General features: G+C 47.0%; 2 protein-coding genes across 10 annotated transcripts in view; one reads left to right on the top strand and one right to left on the bottom strand.

Moving 5' to 3' along the window:
- LOC117975334 (WAS protein family homolog 2) overlaps nucleotides 1–22,181 on the top strand; it is a 40,169-nt gene that overhangs the window by 15,130 nt on the left and 2,858 nt on the right. For 8 of the 9 annotated variants that reach the window (XM_055095207.2, XM_034935052.3, XM_034935047.3 and 5 more), the window contains 6 exons: nucleotides 132–333; nucleotides 422–589; nucleotides 1,248–1,400; nucleotides 2,160–2,228; nucleotides 2,369–4,937; nucleotides 21,013–22,140. In XM_055095207.2, coding sequence (XP_054951182.1) covers nucleotides 132–333; nucleotides 422–589; nucleotides 1,248–1,400; nucleotides 2,160–2,228; nucleotides 2,369–2,502 — 726 coding nt within the window. In that variant the 3' untranslated portion in view covers nucleotides 2,503–4,937; nucleotides 21,013–22,140. The remainder of the gene's footprint in view (nucleotides 1–131; nucleotides 334–421; nucleotides 590–1,247; nucleotides 1,401–2,159; nucleotides 2,229–2,368; nucleotides 4,938–21,012; nucleotides 22,141–22,181) is intronic. The other variant, XM_063593247.1, reaches the window with a different exon arrangement.
- LOC117975336 (ATP-dependent DNA helicase DDX11-like) lies at nucleotides 4,871–6,663 on the bottom strand. Its single transcript, XM_057299352.2, has 2 exons — nucleotides 6,565–6,663; nucleotides 4,871–6,061 (listed from the first exon to the last, which is right to left on the bottom strand). Exons 1-2 carry the CDS (start codon nucleotides 6,661–6,663, stop codon nucleotides 5,819–5,821), a joined length of 342 nt encoding a protein of 113 aa, XP_057155335.2. The 3' UTR covers nucleotides 4,871–5,818.

The following is a 22,181-nucleotide window of genomic DNA, read 5'->3' as shown; positions in this document are numbered from 1 at the left end:
CCTTGCCAGAGCTCCTCTCCAGTCCAGGCTGTTGAGCCCCTTATTCCACCCATGGGAGGTGCACACAAGGTCTTGTTGGCTGCCCCTGCAGGTCCCTGTCACCTCTCACATGTCCCTGCCTAATCTTGCAGGTCCCAGAGAACTACTTCTATGTGCCAGACCTGGGCCAGGTGCCTGAGATTGATGTTCCATCCTACCTGCCTGACCTGCCCGGCATTGCCAACGACCTCATGTACAGTGCCGACCTGGGCCCCGGCATTGCCCCCTCTGCCCCTGGCACCATTCCAGAACTGCCCACCTTCCACACTGAGGTAGCCGAGCCTCTCAAGGCAGGTGAGCTGGGCTCTGGGATGGGAGCTGGGCTGGGGACCTCCCTGCTCACACACCTTCTTCCCTAGACACCCCACACTTTGTGTTTCAGACCTACAAGATGGGGTACTAACAGCACCCCCACCACCCCCACCGCCCCCACCACCTCCCCCAGCTCCTGAGGTGCTGGCCAGTGCACCCCCACTCCCACCCTCAACCGTGGCCCCTGTAGGCCAAGGCGCCAGGCAGGACGACAGCAGCAGCAGCGCGTCTCCTTCAGGTGGGAGCAGCTCTTTGAGGCCACCTCATTTCTGGCGTGCTCAGGGCACTCGGGTGGATTTTCTGTGGGTTAAGTGAAATTGAAATTCTCAATTTTTTGAATAGTTCCCATTTCAAATATCTTGTTCTACGTGGTTCATAAAATAGTGGTTTTCAAACTGTAGAGCTCTGGACTTCTCACTTCTAGGGCAGAGGGAGCCTGAACAAGTGAGGCTCTGGGTTCCCCATTCCTAATTAAACCAATGGAAAGAAGGGGTCTAATAACAAACTAAACTACAGCAACACATTTTTCTTTTCAGCTTCACTGTTGTATCTCCCAGTCTAACCCTAGCATCCAGAAGTGGCACAAAACCCCTCTGCTGGCTCATGTGTGCCACTGAGACTGTCAGAGCATGGCTAGCTCAGGGGTCCAGCTCTGCAGGGTGGGGGCTAGAGAGGAAGCAGGGAGTATCTGCACACAGGATGCCTGCACTCAGGTGGTTGCCGAAGTCAGTGCCCAGGCCCCACACAGTCTCCAAAGGTCCGGCCTCCCCAGCGCGGGGCTCCTCGTTTGAGGGGAGGTGACTTCCCTCCCAGCAGGCTCTTGGACACAATAAGCTTCCCCAGCCCTGCCTGAGCAGCCTTTCCTCCTTGCCCTGTTCCCCACCTCCCGGCTCCAGTCCAGGGAGCTCCCAGGGAAGTGGTCGACCCCTCCGGTGGCCGGGCCACTCTGCTAGAGTCCATCCGCCAAGCTGGGGGCATCGGCAAGGCCAAGCTGCGCAGCGTGAAGGAGCGAAAGCTGGAGAAGAAGCAGCAGAAGGAGCAGGAGCAAGGTGAGCGGGCCCTGGAGCCTGCGGTCGGAGGGCCTTGGGCAAGATCGCCTTCTCCCCTCCAGCCCTGAGTCCACCGGGTGCTTTCTGCCCACCCCCTGCTCTTGCCAGCTGGCCCCTGCTTCCCCTAGGGCACATGCTGGAAGCCCTGGGCCGCCACCAGAGGTCCTCAGCCCCCCTGCCTGGGCTATGGCTCCTTCCTGGTTTGGGAGCCATAGTGGAGCTTTCCTCTCTAAGCTCACCCAGCTGAAACTGTGACAGGAGAATCTTCTTCGACTGCCAAGAGCGGTCCAAGGCAATGGTCAGCCACTGCAGCCTCCTGAGATATTTTTAGAGACTGGACCTGAGGCCTCTTGAGGCTACTGATGATGCCTGCTGTGAACGCAGACACTGGTGTGATGTGATGCCTGCGCCTGCAGCGGCAGTGCCCTGGGCACTATGGTTTTGAGCTTGTACCCAGCGCTGCTTTTGCCTTGCTCTGTGACCCCAGGCAAGCTGCCTCACCTCTCTGAGCCAGTTTCCCCATCGTACAGTGGTGCTGCACACCCTGGCCCTGTCCCTGAGGTGGCTGGGAGGTGGCTCCTCAAACAGCCGCTTTCTCATCAGTGCCCGGTGCTGGGTCAGGGATCGACTGAGGCTCTGAGCTAACTGGGAAACACAGTGGCCTTGGAGGGCTGGGGAGTGTCATGGGGCTGGGGACAGGGAGCCACCGGTCGCATGTGACTGAACTCTTCACCCCAGTCTGTGGCTTTCCCGTTGCAGTGAGAGCCACGAGCCAAGGTGGGGACTTGATGTCGGATCTCTTCAACAAGCTGGTCATGAGGCGCAAGGGTAGGAGGCAGGGCCGCTGCCCGCCCTGGGCCGGCACATTGTAATTGTGTCCTGCCTTTTTCTTCCTGTATTTAAGTCTCCAGGGGCTGGGGGAACCAGGGTTTCCCACCAACCACCCTCACTCAGCCTTTTCCCTCCAGGCATCTCTGGGAAAGGACCTGGGGCTGGTGAGGGGCCCGGAGGAGCCTTTGCCCGCGTGTCAGACTCCATCCCTCCTCTGCCGCCACCGCAGCAGCCACAGGCAGAGGAGGACGAGGACGACTGGGAATCCTAGGGGGCTCCATGACACCTTCCCCCCAAGACCCAGACTTGGGCCGTTGCTCTGACACGGACACAGCCAGGACAAGCTGCTGAGACCTGCTTCCCTGGGAGGGGGGCTCCATGACACCTTCCCCCCCAGACCCAGACTTGGGCCGTTGCTCTGACACGGACACAGCCAGGACAAGCTGCTGAGACCTGCTTCCCTGGGAGGGGGCTCCATGACACCTTCCCCCCCAGACCCAGACTTGGGCCGTTGCTCTGACACGGACACAGCCAGGACAAGCTGCTGAGACCTGCTTCCCTGGGAGGGGGCTCCATGACACCTTCCTCCCCCAGACCCAGACTTGGGCCGTTGCTCTGACACGGACATAGCCGGGACAAGCTGCTGAGACCTGCTTCCCTGGGAGGGGGCTCCATGACACCTTCCCCCAGACCCAGACTTGGGCCGTTGCTCTGACACGGACACAGCCAGGACAAGCTGCTGAGACCTGCTTCCCTGGGAGGGGGCTCCATGACACCTTCCCCCCCACAGACCCAGACTTGGGCCGTTGCTCTGACACGGACACAGCCAGGACAAGCTGCTCAGACCTGCTTCCCTGGGAGGGGGCTCCATGACACCTCCCCCCCAAGACCCAGACTTGGGCCGTTGCTCTGACACGGACACAGCCAGGACAAGCTGCTGAGACCTGCTTCCCTGGGAGGGGGCTCCATGACACCTTCCCCCCCACAGACCCAGACTTGGGCCGTTGCTCTGACACGGACACAGCCAGGACAAGCTGCTGAGACCTGCTTCCCTGGGAGGGGGCTCCATGACACCTTCCCCCCCAGACCCAGACTTGGGCCGTTGCTCTGACACGGACACAGCCAGGACAAGCTGCTGAGACCTGCTTCCCTGGGAGGGGGCTCCATGACACCTTCCCCCCCACAGACCCAGACTTGGGCCGTTGCTCTGACACGGACACAGCCAGGACAAGCTGCTCAGAGCTGCTTCCCTGGGAGGGGGCTCCATGACACCTTCCCCCCCACAGACCCAGACTTGGGCCGTTGCTCTGACACGGACACAGCCAGGACAAGCTGCTCAGACCTGCTTCCCTGGGAGGGGGCTCCATGACACCTCCCCCCCAAGACCCAGACTTGGGCCGTTGCTCTGACACGGACACAGCCAGGACAAGCTGCTGAGACCTGCTTCCCTGGGAGGGGGCTCCATGACACCTTCCCCCCCACAGACCCAGACTTGGGCCGTTGCTCTGACACGGACACAGCCAGGACAAGCTGCTGAGACCTGCTTCCCTGGGAGGGGGCTCCATGACACCTTCCCCCCCAGACCCAGACTTGGGCCGTTGCTCTGACACGGACACAGCCAGGACAAGCTGCTGAGACCTGCTTCCCTGGGAGGGGGCTCCATGACACCTTCCCCCCCACAGACCCAGACTTGGGCCGTTGCTCTGACACGGACACAGCCGGGACAAGCTGCTCAGAGCTGCTTCCCTGGGAGGGGGCTCCATGACACCTTCCCCCCCAGACCCAGACTTGGGCCGTTGCTCTGACACGGACACAGCCAGGACAAGCTGCTGAGACCTGCTTCCCTGGGAGGGGGCTCCATGACACCTTCCCCCCCACAGACCCAGACTTGGGCCGTTGCTCTGACACGGACACAGCCAGGACAAGCTGCTCAGACCTGCTTCCCTGGGAGGGGGCTCCATGACACCTCCCCCCCAAGACCCAGACTTGGGCCGTTGCTCTGACACGGACACAGCCAGGACAAGCTGCTGAGACCTGCTTCCCTGGGAGGGGGCTCCATGACACCTTCCCCCCCACAGACCCAGACTTGGGCCGTTGCTCTGACACGGACACAGCCAGGACAAGCTGCTGAGACCTGCTTCCCTGGGAGGGGGCTCCATGACACCTTCCCCCCCAGACCCAGACTTGGGCCGTTGCTCTGACACGGACACAGCCAGGACAAGCTGCTGAGACCTGCTTCCCTGGGAGGGGGCTCCATGACACCTTCCCCCCCACAGACCCAGACTTGGGCCGTTGCTCTGACACGGACACAGCCAGGACAAGCTGCTCAGAGCTGCTTCCCTGGGAGGGGGCTCCATGACACCTTCCCCCCCAGACCCAGACTTGGGCCGTTGCTCTGACACGGACACAGCCAGGACAAGCTGCTGAGACCTGCTTCCCTGGGAGGGGGTGACGGAACCAGCACTGTGCGGAGACGAGCTTCAAGGAGCGGAAGGCTGGCTTGAGGCCACACAGCTGGGGCGGGGACTTCTGTCTGCCTGTGCTCCATGGGGGGACGGCTCCAGCCAGTCTGCGCCACTGTGTTCTTCTCTTCTCTAAAGAGGCTTCCAGAGAAAACGGCACACCAATCAATAAAGAACTGAGCAGAAACCAACAGTGTGCTTTTAATTAAGGACCTCTAGCTGTGCAGGATGCAAACGTCTCGGGGTCAGTGACTGCCTCCTGCCCCTGTTGGTGCCTAGACAGTGGGGGCAGAAGCTCCCAGCTGACCTGTTTCTCTGGGATGAGAGGGAGGAGAGAAGGGCAGTCAGCAGGGGCAGCTGTTGCAGATGGGAGGAATAGTCTCCCACAAAAAAGGTTTCAGTGACAGACACGGGGTGTCTAAAAATAGTCATGCTGAGAGCCTAATGGCCCTTGGCACAATTGCTGGTGTTGGGGTAGAAGATGTCTTGGAGTTTGCTCAAGTGGTTGAGAGGGAGGGAGGTGCTATCGACTTGGAGGAACTGGCACCAAGCCAGGGAGATAGAAATCCAGGCAAGGCTGTGGGGCAGGTTAGGGAGCAAGGTTGCAGGAGTGACTCAGGAAGAAGGTGGGGGAGGTGACAAGCCCCCAGGCAGGGGCCCTGTGGCCATGGGGATCTTTTTAAATTGAGACTAGGGGGTGAATAGTCCAGGGCAGCTAACTTTAGTTATTATGGAAAGGGCAGAAGCAGATGGGTGTCCTCCGTCTCGCTTGTAAGAAGGTGGGCAGGACAGAAATGGCAGCCTCCTGCAGAGGCCCAGTGAGAAGCCTGGCCCTCTGCCACGCAGGATGGAAGACAGATTGGATTCCACAGAGGGGAGCTGCCCTGGGAAGATCTCACGGATGGCCAGGACTCACCATTTCTTCGGGATTCCCCTGTTTTCTCCAACGGGCACTAATGCCTGTGCCTGGGTCCTGGCAACACTCTGGACTCCACACTCTCCTGGGTTTCACCTTTGTAGCAGGATCCCTGCAGACCAGGCCCATGACAAACACCGTCTCCAGCGGGCAGAGCAAAGGAAGGGCGCAGCGCCAGGCAGTGGTACAGCTGCCTGTCAGGAAGAGGCCTACTTCTGGTGAAACTGGGCAGACAAAAGGCAGTGAGAAATGTGATCTCGGGGTGGTGGAGGCTCTCGGGAAAGGAAAAGGCAGGAGTGAACTTCCACACAGCAGCAATGGCAGAAACAAAGGTGGCTTTGACTTCCACAAGGGCTCAGATCCAGGCCAACAGCTTGTCCAGGACAGGGTGCCGGGTGTATCACTGGTCCAGGAGCACTATGCTGGCAGAATCCCTTTGGTGCCTGATGGCCCTGCCTTTGTGGGAACAGAGGCTAAGGCTTTGAGTTACAGCTGCCTCCCCAACAGTGCATCCCCCTCTCCTTCCTCAGCCTCAGGTGGGAGACAGGGCAGGCAACCCCCCTTTCCTCTTCTCCCCTTCTCCAGCCCCTGTCTGTCCACCCAGCTGGAGGCAGCCAGGCTTGCCTATGGACTGGTTGACAGCCTTCATGCACAGGTTCTCCACCAGAGCCTTTCTTGGGGGCCCCTGGCCTGGGCTCTGAGCTGGGAGTGAAGGGGATGACCCATGCGGACTGTTTCCTGCTTGTAGCTTTCCCTGGGAAAGACTCTGCCAGGCCTTGGAGCCAAACCAGAGGGCTTTATAGGCCACCGCAAGCAGCAGGGCTCCAGATGACATCACAGGGAAGATCAAGAGGGTGTGGAGGGGCATCCAAGCCTCCCCAGGAGACAGGAGACACCGGCCCAGCAGAGCCCTAGGGATGACGCCACTCCCACTCACTGCCTACTCTCCTCTCACCTCTGCAACACTGGGGACACTCACAAGAGTGTGATCCAAGTCGGCCGTCGTCTTCTGCAGCTCTGGAGACCTGATGCTGGGGAAGGGCATGCCTGGCATCACCACACACCTGGGGGGAGACAGGAGCCTGGGGCCGGTGGGCCCACACATCACCAGCTGCTCCGTTCTACCATTTCTTCAGCCCTCTTGGCTGTGCCTGCGGCTCTGCCCCTCCCCTCTCTGCACCTACAACCCGGACAGGGGTTGTTCAGCTCAGAGATCCCACCTAGGCCAATCCACTGGGTTCTGCGGCAGCGATGGCCTGCCTGATCTTCCACCTGCTCTGCCAGGGCCAAAGCCAGAGCTGCTGAGCCCTCCCTCCAGCCGGGTGGTCTGAGCAGTCACAGCCTGGCTTTGGGCTCTGATGGCAGCAGACGGCAGGTAGGGGTCCAGCTGCTGGAGCGAGGGCCGGCCACGTATCACAGCCAAGGAGATGAGCACAAGCACTACTTACTGGCCTAGGTTGTCAGAGAAGTTGATGCTCTCACTCATCTTTCCTCCAATCTTTCCCCCATGCCTGGTTGTGGTATTAAGTTACATGCAGACAACAGGGGCCAGAATATGAACAATGGCCCATCCCACTCTAGGCATGGCTCCTCTCCACAGGAAAACTCCACTCCAGTGCTCAGCTTCCACCCTGGCACAGGCCAGCAGTTGCTGGAAGTCAGACACCTGCAGATCAAGACCACAGCATCAAGACCCTGTGACCTCCCAAAGGTCCGGTAGAAAGGACACGGGAAGTCTGGGCTAAGAGACAGCAAATACACATGAACAGAAAGAAGAGGTCAAAGAAAAGGCTGACGGCAAGTTAACAAAAAGAAAAATGGTGAATGATACCCGGTGCTGGCAATCTCGTTTAAACTACATGCAGGAAAAGCAAAGGAAATCCGGCAAATTTGCACAGTCATTCTCAACACCGGCCATGCAGCAAAATCATCAGTGGAAATTAAAAAAAATACACATGGCCAGGCCCCAGCCCAAATCACTAATAAGAATCTCCAGAGCCTCACCTGTTAGACTGGCAAAAATCCAAAAGTAAACACTTTGTGGAGAAACAGGCATTCCTAGACATTGCTGGTGGGATACAGAACAGTACAATTCTGATGGTAATCAGTTAACAAATTAAACATATTTATTTTATACTTTTAAACCCAGGAATCCCATATTTAGGAGTCTACTGAGATCAAACAGCATATGCTCCGGGTGTTTCCCTGTAATCCGCCACTACTGTTGGAGCAAGAGGGCCCGGCAGTGTCCCCAGCTGCCAGCAGGCGGCGTGCCACCACTATACAGTAAGCAAGAGGGTCCTGCAGTGCCCCGGCGCCAGCAGGGGGCGCTGGCCACCACTCTAAGCAAGAGAGCCCTGCAGTTGCCCTAGTCGCCAGCAGGGGGCGCCCTGGCACAGCACCGTGAGCAAGCGGGTCCTGTAGTGCCCGGCTGCAAGCAAGGGACGGTCGAGGCCGGCTTTTCGGATTACTGAGGTTCCACCCGTCTCTGCGCCGCGCCGCCGCGACCTGAGTTTCTGCGCGTGCATGGCGCCCCCCCCCGCCCCGCCCCCAGCCTGGCGCCGTGCAACTTTGCTCCTGCGCCTGCGCCACGACTCCACCCCAGACGCGCTAGCATGTGTCCGTGCGCCTGCGCTGGCGCGGCGCGCCTCTCTGCGCCTTTGAGACGGCGGACTTGCGTTCTACTCAGCACAGACCCGGAGAGCACCGCGAGGGCGGAGCTGAGTTCTCTGCACAGATTTCGGTGGTACTGCGAAGGCGGAGCAGAGTTCTCGTCAGGTCAGACCCGGGCGGGCAGGCGGGCTGAGGGTACTGCGAGGGCGGAGCTGCGTTCTGCTCAGCACAGACCTGGGGGTCACCGTAAAGGTGGAGCAGCATTCTCCTAAGCACAGACGTTGGGGGCACTGCCTGGCTTTGGGACAACTCGGGGCCGCATTGACGGTGAATAAAATCTTTTCTGGTTGCAGCCGTGAATAATCAAGGTCAGAGACCAGTTAGAACGGTTCAGTGTGGAAAACGGGAAACCAAAAGTCCCTCTGAATCCAGCGCACCGAGATTCTCCCAAGGCAAGGCGAGGGGCTGCATTTCAGGGTCCAGGTGCAGCGTTGGAACACAAATGCAGCATTCCTAATGCACACATGACACCTAAAAAATAACACCCACATTGCTCATGTGGTGAGGGTGAGGGTGACGGTGAGGGTTTTAGGGTGAGGGTGAGGGGGTAGGGGTAGGGGTTAGGGGTTGGGGTTGGAGTTAGGGTTAGGGTTAGGGCTAGGGTTAGGGCTAGGGCTAGGGTTAGGGTTAGGGCTAGGGCTAGGGTTAGGGCTAGGGCTAGGGTTAGGGCTAGGGCTAGGGTTAGGGGTTAGGGTTAGGGTTCGCGTTAGGGTTGGATTGGGGTTGGGCTTGGGGTTAGGGCTAGGGCTAGGGCTAGGGTTAGGGGTTGGGGTTAGGTTTAGGGTTAGGGGGTTGGGGGTTAGGGGGTTAGGGGGTTTGGGTTGGGGTCGGGGTTGGGGTGAGGGTGAGGGAGAGGGTTTGCGTTCGGGTTCGGGAAGGGTTAGGGTTCGGGTTAGGGTTAGGGTTCGGGTTCGGGTTCGCATAGGGTTCGGGTTAGGGTTCGGGTTCGGGTTGGCTTAGGGTTAGGGTTAGGGTTAGGGTTTAGGGTTAGGGTTAGGGTTTAGGGGTTAGATTTAGGGTTAGGGTTAGAGGGTTAGGGTTAGGGTTAGAGGGTTAGGGTTACGGTTAGGGGTTAGGGTTAGGGTTAGGGTTAGGGTTAGGGTTCGGGTTGGCTTAGGGTTAGGGTTAGGGTTAGGGTTAGGGTTTAGGGTTAGGGTTAGTGTTAGGGTTTAGGGGTTAGATTTAGGGTTAGGGTTAGAGGGTTAGGGTTAGGGTTAGAGGGTTAGGGTTACGGTTAGTGGTTAGGGTTAGGGTTAGGGTTTAGGGGTTAGGGTTACAGTTTATACATATAGCGGTGTAGATATTTCCATGTTTATTCGGATAGCGGTGTAGATATTTCCATGTTTATAGAGATAGCGGTGTAGATATTTCCATGCTTATACAAGTAGCCTTGTATATATTTCCATGTTTATAGAGATTGCGGTGTAGATATTTCCACGTTTGTAGAGATAGCGGTGTAGATATTTCCATGTTTATACACATTGCGATGTAGATATTTCCATGTTTATACAGGTAGCAGTGTAGATATTTCCACGTTTATACAGATAGCGGTGTAGATATTTCCATGTTTATAGAGGTAGCAGGGTAGATATTTCCACGTTTATATAGATGGCGGTGTAGACATTTCCATGTTTATAGCGATGGCGGTTTAGATATTTCCATGTTTATGGAGATGGCGGTGTAGATATTTCCATGTTTGTAGAGATGGCGGTGTAGATATTTCCATGTTTATAGAGATAGCGTTGTAGATATTTCCATGTTTATAGGGATAGCGGTGTAGAAGCGGTGTAGATATTTCCATGTTTCCAGAGATAGCGGTGTAGATATTTCCATGTTTATACCGAGAGTGGTGTACATGTTTTCATGTTTATAGAGATAGCGGTGTAGATATTTCCATGTTTATACAGGTAGCGGTGTAGAAATTTCCATGTTTATACAGGTAGCGGTGTAGAAATTTCCATGTTTATACAGATAGCGGTGTAGAAATTTCCATATTTATACAGATAGCGGTGGAGATATTTCCATGTTTATACAGGTAGCGGTTTAGACATTTCCATGTTTATAGAGACAGCGTTGTAATTATTTACATGTTTATACACACTGCGGTGTAGATATTTCCATGTTTATAGAGATAGCGGTGTAGATATTTCCATATTTATAGAGATAGCGGTGTAGTTATTTCCATGTTGATAGAGATAGCGTTGTAGATATTTTCATGTTTCTAGAGATAGCGGTGTAAATATTTCCATGTTTATACAGATAGTGGTGTAGATATTTCCATGTTTATACAGATAGCGGTTTAGATATTTCCATGTTTATAGATATATCGGTGTAGATATTTCCATGTTTATAGAAATAGCGGTGTAGATATTTCCATTTTTATATAGATAGCGGTGTAGATATTTCCATGTATATGCAGAGAGCGGTGTAGTTATTCCCATGTTTATACTGATAGCGGTGTAGATATTTCCATGTTTAAACAGATAGCGGTGTAGATATTTCCATGTTCATACAGATAGCGGTGTAGATATTTCCATGTTTATACAGATAGCGGTGTAGATATTTCCATGTTTATACAGATAGCGGTGTAGATATTTCCATGTTTATAGAGATAGCGATGTAGTTATTTCCATGTTTATACAGTCAGCGGTGTAGGTATTTCCATGTTAGTAGATGTACCGGTGTAGACATTTCAATGTTTATACAGTTAGAGGTGTAGATATTTCCAGGTTTCTACACATAGTGGTGTAGTTATTTCCGTGTTTATAGAGATAGCGCTGTAAATATTTCCGTGTTTATACTGATAGCGGTGTAGATATTTCCATGTTTATAGAGATAGGAGTGTTCATATTTCCATGTTTATACAGATAGCGGTGTGGATATTTCCATGTTTATACTGATGGCCTTGTAGATATTTCCATGTTTATAGAGATAGCAGTGTAGGTATTTCCATGTTTATAGAGATGGCGCTGTAGATATTTCCATGTTTAAAGAGATAGCGGTGTAGATATTTCCATGTTTATGCAGATGGCGGTGTAGATATTTCCACCTTTATAGAGATAGTAGTGTAGGTATTTCCATGTTTATACAGACGGCGGTGTAGATATTTCCATGTTTATACAGATGGCGTTGTAGATATTTCCATGTTTATACAGATGCCGGAGTAGATATTTCCATGTTTATAGAGATGGCGGTGTAGATATTTCCATGTTTGTACAGATCGCGGTGTAGGTATTTCTATGTTTACAGAGATAGTGGTGTAGATATTTCCATGTTTATATAGATATCGGTGTAGATATTTCCATGTGTATACAGGTAACGGTGTAGATATTTCCATTTTTATAGAGATAGCAATGTAGATGTTTCCATGTTTATACAGATAGCGATGTAGATGTTTCCATGTTTCTACAGGTAGCAGTGTAGATATTTCCATGTTTATACAGATAGCGGTGTAGATATTTCCAACTTTCTACAGATAGCGGAGTAGATATTTCCATGTATATTCAGATAGCAGTGTAGATATTTCCATGTTTATGCAGATAGCGATGTAAATGTTTACATGTTTATAGAGATAGCTTTGTAGATATTTCCATGTTTATACTGATAGCGGTGTAAATGTTTAAATGTTTTTAGAGATAGCGGTATAGATATTTCCATGTTTATACAGATAGCGGTGTAGATTTTTCCAAGTTTATAGAGATAGCGGTGTAGGTATTTCCATGTTTATACAGATAGCGATGTAGATGTTTCCATGTTTCTAAAGGTGGCGGTGTAGATATTTCCATGTTTATACAGATAGCGGTGTAGATATTTCCATGTTTATACTGATAGCGGAGTAGATATTTCCATGTTTGTACAGATAGCGGTGTAGATATTTCCATGTTTATACAGATAGCGGTGTAAATGTTTACCTGTTTATAGAGATAGCGTTGTAGATATTTCCATGTTTATACAGATAGCGGTTTAAATGTTTAAGGAGAGAGCGGTGTAGATATTTCCAGTTTATAGAGATATCGGTGTAGTTATTTCCATGTTTATAGAGACAGCGTTGTAGATATTTTCAGGTTTATAGAGATAGCGGTGTAGTTATTTCCATGTTTATACAGATAGCGGTGTTGATATTTCCATGTTTATACAGATAGCGGTGTGGATATTTCCATGTTTATAGAGATGGCGGTGTGGATATTTCCATGTTGATACAGATTGCGGTGTAGATATTTCCATGTTTACAGAGATGGCCGTGTAGATATTTCCTTGTTTATACAGATAGTGGTGTAGTTATTTCCATTTTTATTGAGGTAGCGCTGTAGACAGTTCCATGTTTATAGAGATGGTGGTGTAGATATTTCCATGTTTATAGAGATGGCGGTGTAGATATTTCCATGTTTATAGAGATAGCGGTGTAGACAATTCCATGTTTATACAGATGGCAGTGTTGATATTTCCATGTTTATAGAGATAGTGGTGTAGATATTTCCATGTCTATACAGACGGCGGTGTAGATATTTCCATGTTTATACAGATGGTGTTGTAGATTTTCCATGTTTATATAGATGGCGGAGTAGATATTTCCATGTTTATAGAGATGGCGGTGTAGATATTTCCCTGTTTATAGAGATAGCGGTGTAGACATTTCCATGTTTATACAGATGGCAGTGTTGATATTTCCATGTTTATAGAGATAGTGGTGTAGATATTTCTATGTCTATACAGACGGCGGTGTAGATATTTCCATGTTTATACAGATGGTGTTGTAGATTTTCCATGTTTATATAGATGGCGGAGTAGATATTTCCATGTTTATAGACATGGCGGTGTAGATATTATCATGTTTATATAGATGGCGGTGTACATACTTACATGTTTATAGAGATTGCGGTGTAGGTATTTCCATGTTTATACAGATGGCGGTGTAGTTATTTCCATGTTTATAGAGATGTCGGTGTAGAAATTTCCATGTTTATACAGATAGCGGTGTAGATATTTCCATGTTTATAGAGATGGCGATGTAGATATTTCCATGTTTGTACAGATAGCGTTGTAGATATTTCTATGTTTACAGAGATAGTGGTGTAGATATTTCCATGTTGATAGAGATAGCGGAGTAGATATTTCCATGTGTATACAGATAACGGTGTAGATATTTCCATGTTTATACAGATAGTGACGTAGATGTTTCCATGTGTATACAGATAGCGATGTAGATGTTTCCATGTTTCTACAGGTAGTGGTGTAGATATTTCCATGTTTATACAGATAGCAGTGTAGATATTTTCATGTTTATGCAGATAGCAGAGTAGATATTTCCATGTTGATACAGATAGCATTGTAGATATTTCCATGTTTATACAGATAGCGGTGTGAATGTTTACATGTTTATGGAGATAGCGTTGTAGATATTTCCATGTTTATACATATAGCGTTGTAAATGTTTAAATGTTTATAGAGATAGCGGTGTAGATATTTCTATGTTTATACAGATAGCGGTGTAGATATTTCCACGTTTACACAGATAGCGGTGTAGACATTTCCAGGTTTATTGAGATAACAGTGTAGATACTTCCATGTGTATACAGGTAGCGGTGTAAATGTTTACATGTTTATAGAGATAGCGGTGTAGATATTTCCATGTTTATACAGATAGCGGTGTAGATATTTCCATGTTTATACAGATAGCGGTGTAGATATTTTCATGTTTATAGAGATATCGGTGTAGATATTTCCATGTTTACAGAGATAGCTGTGTAGATATTCCCACATTTATACAGATAACGGTGTAGATATTTCCATGTTTATACAGATAGCGCTGTAGATATTTCCATCTTTATACAGATAGCGGTGTAGATACTTCCATTTTTATGGAGATAGCGGTGTAGGTATTTCCATGTTTATACAGAGAGCAGTGTAGATATTTCCATGTTTATACAGGTAGCGGTGAAGATATTTCCATGTTTATAGAGATAGCAGTGTTGATATTTCCATGTTTATACAAATAGCAGTTTGGATATTTCCATGTTTATACAGATGGCGGCGTGGACATTTCCATGTTTATACAGATGGCGGTGTAGATATTTCCATGTATATAGAGATGGCCATGTAGTTATTTCCTTGTTTATACAGATAGTGGTGTAGATATTTCCATTTTTATAGAGGTAGCACTGTAGATATTTCTATGTTTATAGAGACGGTGGTGTAGATATTTCCATGTTTATGGAGATGGCGGTGTAGATATTTCCATGTTTATATACATAGTGGTGTAGATTTTTCCATCTTTATACAGATGGCGGTGTGGATATTTATATGTTTATAGAGATAGCAGTGTAGATATTTCCATGTTTATACAGATGGCGGTGTAGATATTTCCATGTTTATGGAGATAGTAGTGTAGACATTTCCATGTTTATAGAGATGGCGGTGTAGATATTTCCATGGTTGTACAGATAGCGTTGTAGATATTTCCATGTTTATACAAATGGCGGTGTAGATATTTCCATCTTTATAGAGATATTGGTGTAGATATTTCCATGTTTATACAGATGGCAGTGTAGATATTTCCATGTTTATACAGATGGCGTTGTAGATATTTCCATGTTTATAAAGATGGCGGAGTAGATATTTCCATGTTTCTAGAGATGGCGGTGTAGATATTATCATGTGTATACAGATGGCGGTGTACATATTTACATGTTTATGGAGATGGCGGTGTAGATATTTCCATGTTTATACAAATGGCGGTGTAGATATTTCCATGTTTATAGAGATGGCAGTGTAGAAATTTCCATGTTTATACAGATATTGGTGTAGATATTTCCATGTTTATAAAGATGGCGGTGTAGATATTTCCATGTTTATATAGATGGCGGTGTGGATATTTCCATGTTTATGTAGATGGCGTTGTAGATATTTCCATGTTTATAGAGATGAAGGTGTATATATTTCAATGTTTATAGAGATAGCGGTGTAGATATTTCCATGTTCATAGTGATAGCGGTGTAGATATTTCCATGTTTATACAGATAGAGGTGTTGGTATTTCCATGTTTATACAGATAGCGGTGTAGATATTTCCATGTTTATACAGCGCATGGTGTAGATATGTACATCTTTATACAGATGGGAGTGTAGATATTTCCATGTTTATACAGATGGTGGAGTAGATAGTTGCATGTTTAAGGAGATGGCATTGTAGATATTTTCATGTTTATCGAGATGGCGGTATAGATATTTCCATGTTTATAGAGATAGCGGTGTAGGTATTTCCATGTTTATAGAGCTAGAGGTGTAGTTATTTCCGTGTTTATACAGATGGCTGTGTAGATATTTCCATGTGTATACAGATGTCAGTGTAGATATTTCCATGTTTATACAGATGGTGGTCTAGATATTTCCATGTTTATACAGATGACGGTGTACATGTTTCCACGTTTTTACAGATGGCGGTGTAGATATTTGAATGTTTATAGAGACAGCGGTTGAGATATTTCCATGTTTACACATATAGCGGTGGAGATATTTCCCTGTTTATACAGATAGCGGTGTAGATATTTCCATGTTTATTCAGATAGCAGTGTAGATATTTCCATGTTTATACAGATTGTGGTGGAGATAATTCCATGTTTATACAGATCATGGTGTAGATATTTCCATGTTTATACAGATAGCGTTGTAGGTATTTCCAGGTTTATGCAGATAGCGGTGTAGATATTTCCATGTTTATACAGATCACGGTGCAGATATTTCCATGTTTCTGCAGATGGCAGGGTAGATATTTCCGTGTTTATGCAGATGGCGGTGTAGATATTTCCATGTTTATAGAGATAGCGGTGTAGGTATTTCCATGTTTATACAGATCACGGTGCAGATATTTCCATGTTTATACAGATCATGGTGTAGATATTTCCATGTTTATACAGATAGCGTAGGTATTTCCAGGTTTATGCAGATAGCGGTGTAGATATTTCCATGTGTATACAGATTACGGTGCAGATATTTCCATGTTTCTGCAGATGACAGGGTAGATATTTCCATGTTTATACAGATGGCGGTGTAGATATTTCCATGTTTATACGGTGCACGGTGTAGATATTTACATCTTTATAAAGACGGCAGTGTAGATATTTCCATGTTTATACAGATGGCGGTGTAGATATTTCCATGTTTATACCGATGGCGTTGTAGATATTTTCATGTTTATACAGATGGCGGTGTAGATAGTTCCATGTTTATGGAGATGGCAGTGGAGATATTTTCATGTTTACAGAGATGGTGGTGTAGATTGTTCAATGTTTATAGAGATAGCGGTGTAGATATTTCCATGTTTATAGAGAGAGCGGTGTAGATATTTCCATGTTTGTAGAGATGGCCGTGTATATATTTCCATGTTTATGGAGATTGCGGTGTAGATATATTCCATGTTTATACAGACAGCAGTGTAGATATTTCCATGTTTATACAGATAGCGGTGTTGTTATTTCCATGTTTATACAGATAGCGGTGTGGATATTTCCATGTTTATACAGATGGCGGTGTAGATAGTTTCATGTTTATGGAGATGGCAGTGTAGGTATTTTCATGTTTATAGAGATGGCGGTGTAGGTATTTCCATGTTTATAGAGATAGCGGGGTAGATATTTCCATGTTTGTAGAGATTGCGGTGTAGATGTTTCCATGTTTATACAGACAGCGGTGTAGATATTTCCATGTTTATACAGATAGCGGTGATGTTATTTCCATGTTTATACAGATAGCGGTGTATATATTTCCATGTCTATAGAGGTAGCGGTGTAGATATTTCCATATTTATACAGGTAGCGTTGTAGATATTTCCATGTTTATACAGATGGCGGTGTAGATATTTCCATCTTTATAGAGATATTGGTGTAGATATTTCCATGTTTATACAGATGGCAGTGTAGATATTTCCATGTTTATACAGATGGCGTTGTAGATATTTCCATGTTTATAAAGATGGCGGAGTAGATATTTCCATGTTTGTAGAGATGGCGATGTAGATATTATCATGTGTATACAGATGGCGGTGTACATATTTTCACGTTTATAGAGATGGCGGTGTAGATATTTCCATGTTTATACAAATGGCGGTGTAGATATTTCCATGTTTATAGAGATGGCGGTGTAGAAATTTCCATATTTATAGAGATAGCGATGTAGATATTTCCATGTTTATAGAGATGGCGGTGTAGATATTTCCATGTTTGTACAGATAGCGGTGTAGTTATTTCCGTGTTTATAGAGATTGCATTGTAGATATTTCCCTGTTTATACAGACAGAGGTGTAGACAGTTCCGTGTTTATACAGAAAGCTGTGTAGACATTTCCGTGTTTATACGTATAGCGGTGTAGATATTTCCATGTGTACAGAGAGCGGTGTAGTTATTTTCATGTTTATACAGATAGCGGTGTAGATATTTCCATGTTTATAGAGATAGCTGTGTAGATATTTCCATGGTTATACAGGTAACCGTGTAGATATTTCCATGTTTATACAGATAGCAGTGTAGATATTTCCATGTTTATACAGATAGCGGTGTAGGTATTTCGATGTTTATACAGGTAGCGGTGTAGTTATTTCCATGTTTATACAGGTAGCGATGTAGATATTTCCATGTTTATACAGGTAGCGGTGTAGATATTTCCATGTTTGTACAGATAGCGGTGTAGATATTTCCATGTTTATACCGATAGCGATGTAGATATTTCCATGTCTATACAGATAGCGGTGTAGTTATTCCCATGTTCATACAGATAGCCGTGTAGATATTTCCACGTTTAAACAGATAGCGGTGTAGATATTTCCATGTTTATACAGGTAGCGGTGTAGATATTTCCATTTTTATACAGGTAGCGGTGTAGATATTTCCATGTCTATACAGATAGCCGTGTAGTTATTCCCATGTTTATACAGATAGCGGTGTAGATATTTCCATGTTTAAACAGATAGCTGTGTAGATATTTCCATGTTTATACAGGTAGTGGTGTAGATATTTTCATGTTTATACAGGTAGCGGTGTAGATATTTCCATATTTATACATTCAGCTGTGTAGATATTTCCATGTTTATACAGCTGGTGGTGTAGATGTTTCCATGTTTATGCAGGTAGCGGTGTAGATGTTTCCATGTTTATACAGATAGCGGTGTAGATATTTCGATGTTTATACAGATAGCAGAGTAGATATTTCCATGTTCATGCAGATAGCTGTGTTGGTATTTCCATGTTCATACAGATAGCGGTGTAGATATTTCCATGTTTATACAGATAGCGGAGTAGATATTACCATGTTCATACAGTTAGCGGTGTAGGTATTTCCTTGTTCTTATAGATAGCGGTGTATATATTTCCATGTTTATACAGAAAGCGGTGTAGATATTTTCATGTTTATACTGACAGCGGTGTAGATATTTCCATGTTTACGCAGGTAGTGGTGTAGATTTTTCCATGTTTATACCGATAGCGGTGTAGTTATTTCCATGTTTATACAGGTAGCGGTGTGGATATTTCCCTGTTTATACAGGTAGCGGTGTAGATATTTCCATGTTTATACAGATAGCGGTGTAGATATTTCGATGTTTATACAGATAGCGGTGTAGATATTTTGAAGTTTATACAGGTAGCGGTGTAGATATTTTCATGTTTATACATACAGCCGTGTAGATATTTCCATGTTTATACAGATAGCCGTGTAGATATTTTGATGTTTATACAGACAGCGGTGTAGATATTTCCATGTTTATACAGATAGCGGTGTAGATATTTCGATGTTTATACAGATAGCGGTGTAGGTACTTCGATGTTTATACAGGTAGCGGTGTAGTTATTTCCATGTTTATACTGACTGCGTTGTAGATATTTCCATGTTTATACTGGTTGCGGTGTAGATATTTCCATGTTTATACAGATAGTGGTGTAGATGTTTCGATGTTTATACAGGTAGCGGTGTAGATGTTTCCATGTTTATACAGATAGCGGTGGAGATATTTCCATGTTTATACAGGTAGTGGAGTAGATATTTCCATGTTCATATAGATTGCGGTGTAGATATTTCCATGTTTATACAGATAGCGGGGTAGATATTTCCATGTTCATACAGATAGCGGTGTATATATTTCCATGTCTATACAGAGAGCGGTGTAGTTATTTTCATGTTTATACAGATAGCGATGTAGATATTTCCATGTTTATACAGATAGCGGTGTAGATATTTCGATTTTTATACAGGTAGCGGTGTAGTTATTTCCATGTTTATACAGATATCGATGCAGATATTTCCATGTTTATACAGGTAGCAGTGTAGATATTTCCATGTATATACAGATAGCCGTGTAGATATTTCCATGTTTATACAGATAGCGATGTAGATATTTCCATGTCTATACAGATAGCGGTGTAGTTATTCCCATGTTCATACAGATAGCGGTGTAGATATTTCCATGTTTAAACAGATAGCGGTGTAGTTATTTCCATGTTCATATAGGTAGCGGTGTAGATATTTCCATGTTTATACCAGTGGCGGTGTAGATATTTCCATGTTTATACAGATAGCGGTGTAGATATTTCCATGTTTATGCAGATTGCGGTGGAGATATTTTGATGTTTATACAGATAGCGGTGTAGATATTTTGATGTTTATACAGGTAGTGGTGTAGTTATTTCCAGGTTTATATAAACAGCGGTGTAGATATTTCCATGTTTATACAGATAGCGGTGTAGATATTTTGATGTTTATACAGATAGCGGTGTAGATATTGCGATGTTTATACATGTAGTGGTGCAGATGTTTCCATGTTTGTATAGATAGCGGTGTAGATATTTCCATGTTTATGCAGATAGCGGAGTAGATATTTCCATGTTCATAGAGATAGCGGTGTAGATATTTCCATGTTCATACAGATAGCAGTGTAGATATTTCCATGTTTATACAGATAGCGGTGTAGTTATTTTCATGTTTATACAGATAGCAGTGTAGATATTTCCATGTTTATACAGATAGCGGTGTAGATATATGCATGTTTATGCAGATAGCGGTGTAGATATTTCCATGTTTGTACAGATAGCGGTGTAGATATTTCGATGTTTATACAGGTAGCTTTGTAGTCATTTCCATGTTTATACAGACAGCGTTGTAGATATTTCCATGTTCGTACAGGTAACGGTGTAGATATTTCCATGTATATACAGATAGCGGTGTAGATATTTCCATGTTTATACAGATAGCGGTGTAGATATTTCCATGTTTATACATCTAGCGGTGTAGATATTTCCATGTTCATACAGGTAGCAGTGTAGATATTTCCATGTTTATACAGATAGCGGTGTAGATATTTCCATGTTTATACAGATATCGGTGTAGATATTTCCATGTTTATTCAGATAGCGGTGTAGATATTTCCATGTTTTTGTCCCCGGTTTATTGAGACTAGAGAATGGCGATGACTTTTACCAAGTATACTGCTGATAAACATTTTGTTAACAAGGCACGTCCTGCACAGCCCTACATCCCTTAAACTTTGATTTTATATAACACATGTTTTTGTGAGCTCCAGGGTGGGTCAAAGTGCCTGGGGCCAAGCGGCTAGGGCAAAACTACAAATTAACAACATCTCAGCAAAGCAATTGTTTAAAGGACAGGTCTTTTTGAAAATGGAGTCTCTTATGTCTTTCCTTTCTACATGGACACAGTGACAGTCTGATCTCTCTTTCTTTTCCCTGCAGGTGGGCACGCCCCCACTGATATTCCTTCTAATTGCAACGTGGGAGAGGAGGATATGACACGCGATATCGCAGGGAGCAGAAACACCCCTGTGATACTGTTCTTCATATTCAGGGAGGAAGAGGATATTACTCCCAATACAGACGGGTGTACACCCTCTGTACACCGAGGGTGTACACCCGTCTGTGAAAGAGTTCATAATCTCCAGAGGGGGAGATGATATTACTCACAATATGGTAAAGAGGCTGTGAGTTCACGGAGGATCCTCAGAGCCAGCGGGGGAAGAGGGGCTGGCTCTCAGTCCCCGCCTCGCGGGGGTGCCTCCCCCCACTGCAATGGGGGTCCTAAGAGCCAATGGGGGAAGAGGGGCTGGCTCTGAGACCGTGCCTCGCTGGGGGTGCCTCCCACCACTGCGATGGGGGTCCTAAGAGCCAGTGGGGGAAGAGGGGCTGGCTCTGAGACCCCGCCTTGCTAGGGGTGCCTCCTCCCCCTGCGATGGGGGTCCTAAGGGCCAGTGGGGGAAGAGGGGCTGGCTCTGAGACCCCGCCTCGCTGGGGGTGCCTCCCCCCCTGCGATGGGTGTCCTTAGGGCCAGTGGGGGAAGAGGGGCTGGCTCTGAGACCCCGCCTCACTGGGGGTGCCTCCCCCCCTGCGATGGGGGTCCTAAGGGCCAGTGGGGGAAGAGGGGCTGGCTCTCAGTCACCACTTCGCGGGGGGTGCTTCCCCTTCCTGTGATGGGGGTTCTAAGAGCCAGTAGGGGAAGAGGGGCTGTCTCTCAGTCCCCGCCTCGCGGGGGGTGCCTCCCCTTCCTGCGATGGGGGTCCTAAGAGCCGGGGGGGAAGAGGAGCTCGCTCTCAGTCTCCGCCTCACGAGGTGCCTCCCCACCTTGCGATCGGGGTCCCAAGAGCCAGGAGGGAAGAGGGGCTGGCTCTCTTTGTGGATGATTCTTTTTCCATTCTCAGACAGTTTTCTTTTTTCTTTCTTTTTTTTTTTTTGAGACTGAGTCTTGCTCTGTTGCCCATGCTTTGCTGGATCTCGGGTGACTGCAACCACTGCCTCCCAGGTTCAAGAGATTCTCCTGCCTCAGCCTCCTGAGTAGCTGGGACTAGAGGCGTGTGTCACCACACCCAGGTAATTTTTGTATTTTTAGTAGAGATGGGGTTTCACCATGT

This window comes from Pan paniscus, chromosome 10 (assembly GCF_029289425.2).
Source record: "Pan paniscus chromosome 10, NHGRI_mPanPan1-v2.0_pri, whole genome shotgun sequence".
Classification (NCBI taxonomy): domain Eukaryota; kingdom Metazoa; phylum Chordata; class Mammalia; order Primates; family Hominidae; genus Pan; species Pan paniscus.
This window is presented reverse-complemented; position numbering and strand designations above follow the sequence as displayed.